This window comes from Neomonachus schauinslandi, chromosome 1 (genome assembly GCF_002201575.2).
Source record: "Neomonachus schauinslandi chromosome 1, ASM220157v2, whole genome shotgun sequence".
Taxonomy (NCBI): domain Eukaryota; kingdom Metazoa; phylum Chordata; class Mammalia; order Carnivora; family Phocidae; genus Neomonachus; species Neomonachus schauinslandi.
In genome coordinates this window covers 178,908,166-178,921,681 of record NC_058403.1, presented here as the reverse complement: position 1 = coordinate 178,921,681, position 13,516 = coordinate 178,908,166, and the positions used below count along the sequence as shown (strand labels likewise).

General features: G+C 42.3%; 1 protein-coding gene across 1 annotated transcript in view; it reads right to left on the bottom strand.

Moving 5' to 3' along the window:
- TAFA4 (TAFA chemokine like family member 4) overlaps positions 1 to 12,596 on the bottom strand; it is a 132,621-nt gene extending 120,025 nt beyond the window's left edge. The window contains exons 1-2 of the mRNA XM_021695257.1: positions 12,583 to 12,596; positions 5,387 to 5,502 (exon numbers count right to left, since the gene is read on the bottom strand). Coding sequence (XP_021550932.1) covers positions 5,387 to 5,502; positions 12,583 to 12,596 — 130 coding nt within the window. The remainder of the gene's footprint in view (positions 1 to 5,386; positions 5,503 to 12,582) is intronic.
- Positions 12,597 to 13,516: the final 920 nt, after the last annotated feature.

Sequence of the window (13,516 nt, the reverse complement as noted above, 5' to 3'; positions counted from 1 at the left end):
GTTTGAGCTGAAACTGATATCAGTCTTCATAAAGCAATGCTCTTCATTACAGTCCGCCTTTTAGAACAATGAAAAACAAGCCTTTTTCTCTTGTACACGATAAAGCTTCGACCTCTCCAGGCATTGATCTATCTCCCTGTACCTGCCCACAGCCCTCCACTGTTCTCAAAGATGAACGTTTCCAGACTCCCTCTCACTCTGGATGCCTCTAGACATATAAATAGCTACTATTTATGGAATGTTTACTATGCTAATCCATCTGCCTACTTTGTCTTATTCAGTCATTCCAATAATCTCATAAGGTAAACAGGGAGATCATTCCATTTTCACAGATGATGATGCAGGTTCAGAGAGGCTAAGTGGCCTGGACAACGTCACACAGCCAGATGTGCAGAATCAGGATCATATTTGACTCCAGAGTCCAAACACTTGGTCCCCTTTACTGCTTCATTCCCAGGTGTGTTCCATTTTTTTCAGGTCCTACATACACCTGGACAGAGTATATACTACATAGGAGGTTTTACACTGAAACAGATTAAATAGTAGCTAAACAGCACAGCATTTGCTGCAATTTACACACCCCCAACCAGGTCATACTTAAAGCTCCCTTGGGGAAATAGAACCACTGAAATTAATTTGCAAACCAGCAGCACCCAAGTTCCTACCTCTCTGTTACATCTGGAGAGGAGCTCTGGTTCTGTCTACAAAGGGGAAATTATTAATTTTTTGGAGTGTCCAATTATTCCTATGACTAAATCTCAAGGGCGTGGGGTGCTTACTGTCCCAAACTCATCATGTCTACATCAGATGAAACTTTTGCAAAGATCCCCACAGGATTAATTCCACAGGATTCTCAAGTTTCTGAAACTGCCAGCATCTTTCCACCGCATTACGTTTGCTGCCCTCTTGCGGGGAAACGGTGCTACTTACAGCAAAAAAGAACAAAAGGACAAATAGCTAGCTCTTGAAAAAAAGAACAGAGTTTACTCTGGCTTCCTTTTTAAAAGAAACTGACCTATCCACTGATCCTTTCTCCTTTTCTATAGCTTGAGGCTTCAAAAGTCCACGTGGTCTCACACTCACTTATTACCTCAAGTAGAGTTTTAAAAACAACACAGGTGGTCTTTTGTGTTTTCTAATTCCTTAAAAATACCACTTCTGGACTCTTGTGGAAGTTTACGAAAGCCATTTGCCTTAAAGAAAGACTCCCCCGACCTCTGCTATGAAAATTAGGTGGGGTTTTATTAGGTTTGGTTTTTCAATGCTTGAACTAAAAGGAAAACTTCAAGCCACACCTAGTACCTCATCTTTCAAAATTGGGGGTGAGTCCCACCTTCCTCCCCTTTATCTTAGAGAGCCCTTGTGAAATCTCTCCTTGTTGATACGCAACCATCAACAAGCCACTCTCCTAATCCGAGCCATTAAAAGCATCCAATAAACGTCTAACTAGGGTTTCCCGGGACCACAGTTCCGTTAATTGGCCAGCACAAACCGCAAAGCCCTTGGGAGAGTGACAAGAGCCCTTCTGGACACTGATGCACAGGCTTCTGCAGTTAACCCTCAGCAGCTTGCTCCTGCGCTGGAGCTGCCTTGGGTACCTCCACAGTGGAGTAAAACCTGACCAGTTTCTCAGCATCTAGGTACAGACAGACTTCCCCACCCCCCATTGATTCTGACCCTGAGTTTTCCATCAACCACATGGCCATGCAAAGACACAGACACACACACACACCCCACCCCACAATGGAATACAGAGCCTCGCTAGAATGGGAGGAACGTAGGAAAGGAGGGAAGGAAGGAGGAAAGGGATAGTCAAAGTGCTCCGGTGTCCTCAATCTACAAAAAGCTTTGCCAATCATCAAATAAACAAACATAAGAGCCAACAGAAAAGCGGATAAAGAATGCAATAGCTCAAATAAAAATAAATAGTCCAGCAGCACATTAAGAGACTCGTCAGTCAGAAGGAGATACAAGCCCATACAAATGACACATCTTCATTGCTAGATTGGCAAAAAATTAAAACTTGATAGCACCCAGAGTTAATAAGTGTAAAGGGAAATGGGTGTTACAGTTGGTGGAAGTATAAAGAAGTCCAAGAGTTCTGAAGAGCACTTTGGCATGATTAAAACGTGAATGCGTTGCATCTTAAGTTGCAAGATACTCACCAAGGTTCGGGCTCTCCCAGGCTCCTTGTGCCCCTTGCTAGAGCGTTTCCCAGTTGCCCGTCAGTAAGACGTGCTTATGGGCTGGGCTCTAGCCAATGGCAGGACAGTGCACGAGAGGCTGCCGGCGCTTCGGCCGGCTCATTAACACCTCCCAGCTGAAGCCTCAGCGCTCATTTCCCTTCCAGCTGGCTGGAATGGAGTCCGCTCTAGGACAGCCTTAGAAGCCACAGGTTGAAAATGATAGTACTTCCATCCACCACGGGTTCCAAAAAGACTGCAGTACCGGAGGGTCATCCAGCGGATATATTTACCCCCCACCTCCAGGACACATGAGCAAGAAGCAGACCTCCGGAGCGCCTGGGTGGCTCAGTCGGTTAAGCATCTGCCTTCGGCTCAGGTCATGATCCTGGAGTCCTGGGATCGAGCCCCACCTAGGGCTCCCTGCTCAGCGGGGAGTCTGCTTCTCCTCCTGCCCCTCACCCCGCTTGTGTTCTCTCTCTCTCTCTCACTCTCTCTGTCTCTCTCTCTCTCAAATAAATAAAATCTTAAAAAAAGAAAGAAAGAAACAGACCTCCATTTGTTGAGCCATTATGTCTATTTGGTCTATTGGTTACAGCAATTACCCTACGCTCACTGATACACGTGCGTGCACTTTAATTCACTGATACACGTGCGTGCACTTTAATTCAAGATCTCGCTACTAGGAATTCACCTGAAGTCAGAACATACATATTTGTAGAAATATGGTAACAAGACAAATGTCCACAAAAATTGGGAGTGATCAAATCATTTATGACACCTCCATACCATAGATGACTATGCAGTGTTACAGAGTGATAGATCTGTAAGCGCTCAAATGAAAAGATTTATAAACTCTATTGTTAAATGGGAAAAAAAATCAAAACAGAGGGCATAGTGATATGTAAGTGCATACACACATACTGGTATACACATTCTTTTTTTCTGGAAGGAGAGCTGTGATGATTAATTTTATATGTCAGCTTGACTGGGCCATGGGATGCCCAGGTATCTGATTAAACATTATTTCTGAGTGTGTCTATAAAGGTGTTTCTGGAAATGATTAGCATTTAAATTGGTGGACCAGTGGAATAGATGGCTCTCCCAATGTGGCTGAGCGTCATCCAATCCCCTGAGTATTTGAACGGCACAAAAAGGTGGGAGAAAGCTGACTTTGTTCTTTGCCTGACTGTTGGGCTGGGACATCCATCTTCTCGTGCCCTCACTGTTCTGGTGCTCAGCTCTTCAGACCTGGACTAGAGTACACGTGGGCTCTCTGGTTCCCAGACCCTTAAACCACACCACTGACTTTCCCGGGTCGCCAGCTTCATAATAAATCTTTTTATTATGTGAGCCAATACTTCATAATAAATCTCTTTCTGTATCACAAATATCATACACACGCTCTCGTGCACAAGCACGATAAGAAAATGAGAGAACAGAGCCCCCTGCAGGGAGGAACCAGTCCTGACTCCTTCCGTGGTTGTTCAGACAAGGGGTGAAAAGAATGCAAATCCCGAAGAGGAAAGAAGGAATCCCCCCAAAGCCAAAGGACATGTGCTGAGAATCCAAATAAAATCAGCTAGAATTCTAGGGCTGAAAATTTCATTCCTTGAGCAGGAGTTGCCAAGGCTTTGCTCTGACTTCTCGCTCTCCTGATTGCTGTTGAGTCTGCTTATGTAGAAGATATTGTCTGTATTTCTTGTGTATATAATTCTAATCTTAACTTAGATTTATTCCTATGCTTGTGCCTTTTCTAAATTCAAAGAAATGAGGATTGCCACATGGATAAAAATTGAAGGTTCAGTCATGTCCTCTCTTTCCTTCTACTTTTAATCACTTTTCAACACAATCTCTCAAGCCAAGTTCCTGGAAGTCTGGAAATCTGCTCTTGATAACCTGCCCCACTGAAATGCTCTGCCTACTTGCTACCCGGACTTTCAACCTCCACCCAAGAAAAGAGATATGAATTAAATAGATAAGACTAAAGACTTCAAACTCTCTATCCTTGAGAACAAGCTCATCAAAAGATACACAGTGCAATGACCAGCTAGCTGTAGGCACTTCACAGCAGCCAAATGGTATTGATTTTATGCTGATTCATTAAAATTTCAATTATTTTTCTCGTTTTCTCTGAACTCTCACTTGAGGCGGGAAAAATGAGTCGTGAGAGATTTTTTAAAGTCATTGTAAGCCTCATATTATGTCTTCACCTTAAAATATCAGAATAACTGAGTGGAAAGCACAGCCTGCTATATGTCTGAGGGTAAGGATATGTGATAAAGTCCATACATCAGTCCTGTGGGAGACAGAATTTACGACTGTGACCTACACCTGGTTGACGGTTCAAGATTCACTTTTTCACTAAGCAGTCGAAGCAAGCCTGGCATTGCCACACTTCAAATTACTGAAGCAATGACAGTAAATTAATTATTTGGCAATGAGTCCCCAAACAAATATGAATTTATCAGGAAAACACATTACACTGGGGATTTTCCAAGTCCGTGTATCACTTTAAATGTAGATGTAACAAGGAAAGGGGGTAGGGGTGGGCAGAAACACACATACACATGCACCTGCACACGTAGATACTTAAGGGATTATTTTCATCTTTTTTTTTTTTAGAAAGAAGCCAAATATAGACAAGGGTCTCATGAGAAATTATGAGAATGATTCTCTAAAACTTTAGACACATTTTATTTTAGGCCCCATCTTACAGCTACCACTGCTTTTTTCCTTTTCTTTCTTCTTTATGTTTTTAAATCATTCACCGTCTTTTCTCCATATGTGTTAAAATGTCTTAGATTATCTGAGAGCTTCACTCTAGCCCTGGAAGTGTTTAAGTTTACCAATAAAGATGTCCTGCCTTCAAAGGAAGTTACAGGAGTAATACATATGCAAAGAAAGTGCTGCTGGTTTTCCAGGATTCTTTGAGAAAAATCACTCTAAGATTGGAAATGCACTCAGGAAAGGAAAAGGAGAAAAAAACCCTGGAAAACATCTTTAAAAAAAAAATGTCTAGAAAACACTCTTAGCACCAAACCATTGAACTGCTTTGCTCTGATGTATCTCAGGCTTCCTCTGAATATTTACACACCATCAAACACTCTTGTCAATTACCTGTGTCTAAAATGTGGACTCTGACGTTTGAAAGGGTTTTATTAACTGATCTCCGTGGTGCATAATGAGCTTAAAGGGCTTACCTGCGTGTCCCCGGAGGTGCTGGCTCGAGGCGGACATCAGCTTACAGCACACCATTAACACATAGGCCAGAAAGACCCAATGTGACAGCAACACTGACTTAGCACAAACTCTCATCCTGGAGAGAAAGCAGGACACAAGTCAGTGAGGACTCAGTGAGGTGAGGCTCTGCGGCAGACACTCAAGCACGGACTGGGGGAAACTAGAAGAAAACAGCACGCAAGAGATGCTCAGTGCTGGACTTCTTTCCCCCCAAGGACACTGAAGGCAAATCAAACCTGATTCCCACTGTGCATTAACTCAATTTTCAATGAACGCTTTTTATAATTACGAGTTTTCCAAGTTAGCGACATGCTTCAATGAGAAGTCTATCTATGAAGCTCCATTGTGTCACGTGACTTATCCTCATAGAACATGGGGGTAACATACTTTTTTATATCATGAAATTAGAAAGCTACACACTTAGAGCTGGACTCAAATAAAATATACATGGTTTCTACACCTCAAAGAAAACACAGAAATTGTCACACTCAGCCTGAGAGTTTTCTCCTGTTTTCTCTGACTGTACATTAATAAATGATTATCAGTCTCAAAGTTTGGTAGGAATATGGGCAAGTATAGGTGAGTGTAAAGTAAACTTAACTTCATATGGATGTCAACAGATGAATACATACATAAATACATAAAGAAGATGTGGTATGTATATACGATGGAATATTATTCAACCATGAGAAAAAAGGAAATCCTGTCATTTGCAACAATTCGGGTGGACTCTGAGGGCATTATGCTTAGGGAAATAAGATGGAGAAAGACAAAGACTGTTTGATTCCACTTATATGTGGAATCTGGAAAAGACAAACTCAGAGAAACAGAATAGAGTGGTAGTTAGCAAAGGTTGGGAGGTGAGAAAAATGGGGAGATATTGATCAAAAGTGACAAGATTGGGGCACCTGTGTGGCTCAGTTGGTTGAGCGTCTGCCTTTGGCTCAGGTCATGATCCCAGGGTCCTGGGATTGAGCCCCATATCAGGCTCCCTGCTCAGCAGGGAGTCTGCTTCTCCCTCCCCCCTCCTCGTGATCTCTCTCTCTCTCAAGTAAATAAATAAAATCTTTAAAAAAAGGTGACAAGATTAACAAGTTTGGGAATCTAATGTATAGCATGGTGATTATAGCTAATAACACTTTATCATTTACTTGAATGTTGCGAAGAGTAGATCTCAAATGTTCTCACCACAAAAAAAATGGTAATTATGTGACAGGATGGAGATGGTAGCTAATACTATGGTAGTCATCATTTTGCAATTTATATATGTATCAAATCAGCACATTGAATACCTGAAACATATACAATGTATGTCAATTATATATCAATACAGCTAAGATAAATAAACTTAACTTCATACAGATGGACAGTATCAAAACAGTTGCTCAAAGACAATTCAGTTCACAAATGTGTATGTGTAGTCTACTATTCTCAAAAAAACCTGAAAGAAATTAAATAAAAAGAAAATACCAAAAAAGCATTTTCCGGGGGCGCCTGGGTGGCTCAGTCGTTAAGCGTCTGCCTTCGGCTCAGGTCGTGATCCCAGGGTCCTGGGATCGAGCCCCACATCGGGCTCCCTGCACCGCGGGGAAGCCTGCTTCTCCCTCTCCTACTCCCCCTGCTTGTGTTCCCTCTCTCGCTATGCCTCTCTCTGTCAAATAAATAAATAAAATCTTTAAAAAAAAAAAAAAAGCATTTTCGGGGTGCCTGGGTGGCCCAGTCAGTTAGGCATCCAACTCTTGATTTCAGCTCAGGTCATGAACTCAGGATCATGAGATTGAGCCCTGAGTCGGGCTCCATGCTCAGGGAAGAGTCTGTTTGAGATACTCTCTCTCTCCCTCTGCCTCTCTCTCTCTCTCTAATAAATAAATAAAATATTTTTTAAAAGTGCATTCTCCCCTCAATTTTTTTTTTAATTGAAGAATAGTTGACATCTCCACTAATTAGACATTATAGGGAAATTAGATAGAACTAGATTAACTTCTGTTTCCTATTTTTTTTAATTAACTTTTTCAAGCAAAGTGGGACAGAGAGCTTGGCATTTGAAACTCCAGTGGTATTAGTTTCTGCCTGGCACATGCATCGTGCTGTCTATGATATAATTCACCACAATGGGTCAAAGGAACCCCTGTCATATATATATGTGGATTCCTGTTTGCATCACTAGAGGCAAATCTCCTAAAGTTCTGGAAGGAAGGGTCTCAACCAGAGACGAGCAGCATCTCAACCAGAACCCTGAGTCTGTGCTTGAGGGAAAGCACAGCCTTGGGGACCTAGGACCCAAATCATACTCCAGAGAACAGGTTCTACCCCCACCCTTCTCTTTTGGCCTCTTACGATTTAGTCAAATAAATCTTGTTGAAAGGTATCATACAGTTCATTGATGTGAGACTCATTGTGCTGTTGAAGCAGCCAGGGCAAGACAAGGTTCTAAGATTGTCTTTGAACAACTAAACGTTAAAGGAGACACAAAGTCTTGGCTTCTCTTTGCCCTTGGCCTTGGAAATCCTGAGCATTCCAACTGACATGGGAACATCAGGTCTCTCTGCTTTAAAGGCCCTGCATGTGCTTTAATTTCTCAAAGCACCACCTTCCATCTCCCCCACTTCATCTTGTACACATGGGAGATAGACACCCTGGGAGCAGTTCAAAAAGTGGCAAAGAAAATACATGGGTCTATGTGAGCTTTGGTATGAGTACAGCTGCCCCTTGAATGACACGTGTTTGAACTGTGCGAGTTCACTGACACATGGAGTTTCTCCATACATTGCAGTATTATAAATGTATTTTCTTTCTTATGATTTTTTTAAAGATTTATTTATTTGAGGGGGTGGGGCAAAGGGAGAGAGAGTCCCAAGCAGACCCTGTGTTGAGCAGGGAGCTGGACACGGGGCTCGATCCCACAACCCTGCCATCATGACCTGAGCTGAAACCGAGAGTTGAACACTTAACCGACTGCACCACCCAGACATCTCTCTTATGATTTTTTTTAAATAGCATTTTCTTTTCTCTAGCTTACTTTATTGTAAGAATACAGTAGGTAATACATATAATATATAAAATATATGTTAACTGACTGTTTATGTTATTGGTAAGAGTTCCAGTCAACAGTAGGCTCTGAGTGGTTACGTTTATGGAGAGTCAAGTGCCCCAACCCTCGTGTTGTTCAAGGATCAACTGCCATTAATTATATTGTCATTTCAGGGAACTGATTATTTATTTACTACTAATTAGGGAAAGCATTAGGGGCGCCTGGGTGGCTCAGTCGTTAAGCGTCTGCCTTCGGCTCAGGTCATGATCCCAGAGTCCTGGGATCGAGCCCCACATCGGGCTCCCTGCTCCGCGGGAAGCCTGCTTCTCCCTCCCCCACTCCGCCTACTTGTGTTCCCTCTCTCGCTGTGTCTCTCTCTGTCAAATAAATAAAATCTTTAAAAAAAAAAAAAGATAATTAGGGATAGCATGTAGTTTCAAAATTCTGTATTCACTAAATTTGTGGATGAAGTGCTCTGTCCCACCCATAATGTTTTAAAATTCCAGTTGTTAACTCCAATATTAGTTATTGATCTCATTGTTATAAAGTTTCTTACCCAAATTTTTATGTTGGCAATTAATTCAGTTTGTTTTATTTTTATTTTTTTTTAAGATTTTATTTATTTATTTGAGAGAGAGAGTGAGAGAGAGAAAGAGCACAAGGGGGGAGCGGGAGAGGGAGAAGCAGACTCCCTGCTGAGCAGGTAGCCCGATGCGGGACTCGATCCCGGGACTCCAGGATCATGACCTGAGCCGAAGGCAGTTGCTTAACCAACTGAGCCACCCAGACGCCCTGTTTTATTTTTAAAACAGAGTGCAATACTCTGGTTTCTCTTCAGATCGCATAAATCTTTCGCCTTTTACTAAAACAGAGTGCAGGGGCGCCTGGGTGACTCAGTCGGTTAAGCGTCTGCCTTCGGCTCGGGTCATGATCCCAGAGTCCTGGGATCAAGCCCCACATCAGGCTCCCTGCTCAGTGGGGAGTCTGCTTCTCCCTTTCCCTCTGCCCCTGCCTCTGCTCTCTTTGTCTCTCTCTCTCAAATAAATAAAATCTTTAAAAAAAAAATTAAAAAAAAAAAAAACAGTGCAAAATAGACCAAGTAAAATACATCTGCAGGCTGGATAAGGCACCTTGGCTTCCAGTTTGCAGCAATTAGCGGCCCCAAAAGGGAGAATTTTAAGGAATCAGATAAATGGGGTACTAATTTCTATTCTGACATAACAAATAAACTGCCAAACTCAGAAGTTAAAACAATATGGACATGGTTTCCATAGTTTCTCATAGTTTCCTTAAGTCAGAGTCTGGCACATTCTAGCCAGGTCCTCTGCTCAGGGACTCATAGGACTGAAATAAAAATGTCATCTGGGTGTGTCCTCATCTGGAGGTTCAACTGGGGAAATAATGACTTCTAACCACCTACATGCTGTTGACAAAATCCATTTCCATAGGCCCATATAATTGAGGTCCCTGTGTTCTTGCTATCAGCCAGGACCTGCTCTCAGCTCTGAGATGTGGCATCCTGAACTTGGCCACATATGTGGACCCTCTTCAGGCTGCTTCAGTCCAAATCTCCTCTATCAGGAAAAGTGTAGTCCTTTGCTACGGCTCACCAAGTCAAGTCAGTCCTATCCAGGATAATCTACGTTCTGATTAATTCAACATCAATTTATTTGAGACCGTAATTACAATGAGAAAATCCCTTCATCTTTGTCATATAACCATAACTTAACCACAGGAGTGAACCCCATCATATTCACAAACCTGCCCACAGTCAAGGGAAGGAAATAACCCAGATCGTACACACAGAAGGGTACAAATCTTAGGAGCCATCTTAGAACTCTGTCTACCAAAAATGGGCAAACAATCCTAATCACAAAAATTTATCCATATATGTGGTTTACAAAGGTCCAACCAGGTATTCAATCTAACTGATTTAAGTGATTAATCACACATGTTAATCTCAAGATTTATATCACTGAAAATGGACTCTGATGAAAACATTACCCAAAGGGAATGTGCTCTCCCTCACTGTCCTTTCCTTCAGCTGTCACTCCCCAGTGCTGCCAAATTGACCTGCAGACCAGCATCTTCCCTGCCCAGTCCGGGTATACACCATCCATTCTCTGAGATGTGAGCAACGTTGCTGAGAACCTCGAGTACACGTTGCTCTCTCTCCTTGTTAATAAACCTATCAGACTCAATCTGGTTCTGAAACCCACCTTCTTGTTCTTAATCCAATTTCCAGATGCCCAGATCCCTATTGGCTTCTTAATTATTTACCCTCCACTGAGTATCATTAAATACTTTTCTTCTGCTTAGTGGGTTGGCTCCCCTGCCTCTAACCATAAAGTCCCACCCAATTTAGTCTCCAAATTCAGACTAGGTCTTTCAAGTGATCTATAATCTCTCCTACCTAAGGTACCACTGAAATTCAGTTTCCATCTGTTTATCAGTCCCTATATCACCTAAACTTGTCTGGAAGGGTTTTAACAAATTGGAGAGTATATTTGAGATGATCTGAGTCCCAAGGTTGGGAATTGGTGAGCAGGAGGTTAATCAAGGGGTAGTCCAGGGATATCACCTATGGAAGGGGAAGGCAAGGGAGGGAAGAAGGCAGGAGAGGAGGAGGAAAAGGCCTCAGATAACCCAGTGGAGAGTTCCAAAGCTGAAATACCCCTTCTCAGTGGTCCCAAGCTGGGGTGAGGGGCCAAGGCTTTATACTTCCATGTTGACCCATCACTGGATATGAGCTGCCCTTAAAAAGATGGGTAATTTTAGGCAAGGGACTCTTTGAATTGAGAATAATTCAAAGAAGTTGTAGGCTATCTTCTTCAGTTGGGTGTGTCCTCATTCCTAAAGGGGGGAATAAGCCTTCATTCCAAAAGGGGGCTCTGGACAGTGAGGGAATAAATCCTTCTGCATCATAGCATCTACTACTATCCATCTTCAAATAGAAGATGGCGTATACAATATGCACAATTTACTTTCTGAGGCCGTGGAGTCATCCTCAAGAGAAGACCCATCCTGAGGTATAAAAGGCCATGCCGTGCCCATTAAAATGTCATAGGAAGAGGTTTCATATAGGAAGCCCATCCCCTCCTGGGCCTGTTTTGCCCTCGGATCCATTCTTTTCCCTTCCCCTAGGTCACTCTCATTGGCTGCATTTTCCAGGCCCCTGAATCAGCTAGATTTAACCAATAGGAGACAGTAGCTAGAGCCTGGAGGGTGGAAGAAAAAGGATAGGGGTATTTCTTCCCACCTTCTCCGTCTTGGGCAGGATCTATGGAGTGGCCATCTCTCCTGCATGGTGCCAGTTCCTGCCAGAAGACCCACTCTGGTTCTAGCTCTCACTGAGGGTCCCTTCCCCTAGGTGCTGGCAAACACTACTTCCTTCATCTGTCCGACCAGCCCTGGGGATGGTAGTAGCTTCCTCTCGTTCCTTATCTCTGGGCTGCCTCCATGTCTTCTGCTTGACTTCTCTGACTCTCCCTTTACATACGTTCCCTGAATTCAATTCCTTATGTCCCACATTATCAGAATGGTCTGTTTTCCTGGTTGGATCCCAACAACAAACCCCAAATCTGAAGTCTCAAGGACAGCCATTCCAACCTGAGGAGTTGATCCCTGATCCATCTTCGTACATAGACAATTCTATGTACCAGGTTCCTGGGTGAAGCTTCCACTGCCTAGGGCAGGTATTTACTTTACAATAGCTATCACTGTCTGGAGAAATGCCAGGGGACGAGTGGACAGCTATTCAGCAATCATTCTTTATTGTGGCCAATAATCCAGACCCCCAAAGGACTTCTGACCTACCACATCTACCATAATACCTCAACTTCAATTGCTTCCCCCTTGAACATTTTGTTCAAACGTAAAACAAAATTGGTTTATCTTTAAATCTCACCTTTCACCCTACCAAATAGTCAAAATGCTGCTTTACAAATGGAAATGATTTCCAAAATGAGAACTAAAACTTGAAAAACTAACATTCCCAAAATACTCAAAATTTCAATAAAAAGACACCTTTTATAGAGGATCATCAACTCTAGGATTCTCCATTTTGCTAAATTCTCAATGCTTCATGAAGAAACCATCTCTAGGTGTCTCTTAAAATCATTTTACCTTGGTGACTTCATAAGATTTGGTTCCAGTCAAGCACAATTATTTCAGGTTGGATTTCAAAGCAACTCCAAATTCCCATTTGTAGCAAGGGCCAACAATTTCTGCAGTTCCAAAAAATTATCTTAGCTTGGAAAAACCTATTTAAGAAACAACAAGGACAGGAAGTCATTAGCATGTTAATGTTGAAATCAAACAGATTTCCAGTAGCAGAATAATGGGGTTTTTTTTACCATGAAACCTGCAGTTTCAGGACAGTGGTAGGCAACCAGATGCATCCACATTTGTAAGGAGTCCTAATATAGGAGGGAGAAAAGCCACAGAATCCAGTACTCATTAACTCATCACAGATTAGTTAACAGAATACAATTTTAAAGTAGAACTTATCTCAGCAGCAAAGGCATTCCAAACTTGATAGAGGATCCCCAACCTTCATGATGCAAAATTTCACTCTCCCCATGTCATTAACAATGGGATGAAAACGGAAATGGAGATGGTCCATTCCCAAGAATTCTGCAACTTGCCCAAGTTCACACAGCAGTGGAAAAGCCAGCATGAAGATCTGAATTCCTATATTTGTGAGACATAAACCTGCAAATGTTGCTAAACAATCTGTGAGGATCTTTTCTGAAAAATGTTTTTGGGAGGAAGAGAGAAAACGTCTATCCAATAGAAAACATCACACCAACATACAAAGAATGCTTGTTAATACCATAATTGACATTCAACACACTCCTTTAATGCACAGACCTAAAAGGACTTTTCTACTCAGCGAAAACATTTTTGCAAGAAGGATTCAGATGTTTCCAAACCAAAGACATCTCAAGAGAAAAAAAACAGACCATGAAACGACACCGTTTTTAACACTGCTATGTTAAAAACATCCCTCCCAGTGGTGGAGAGCGGGGAAAAATAATGATGCGCATCGGTAAATATT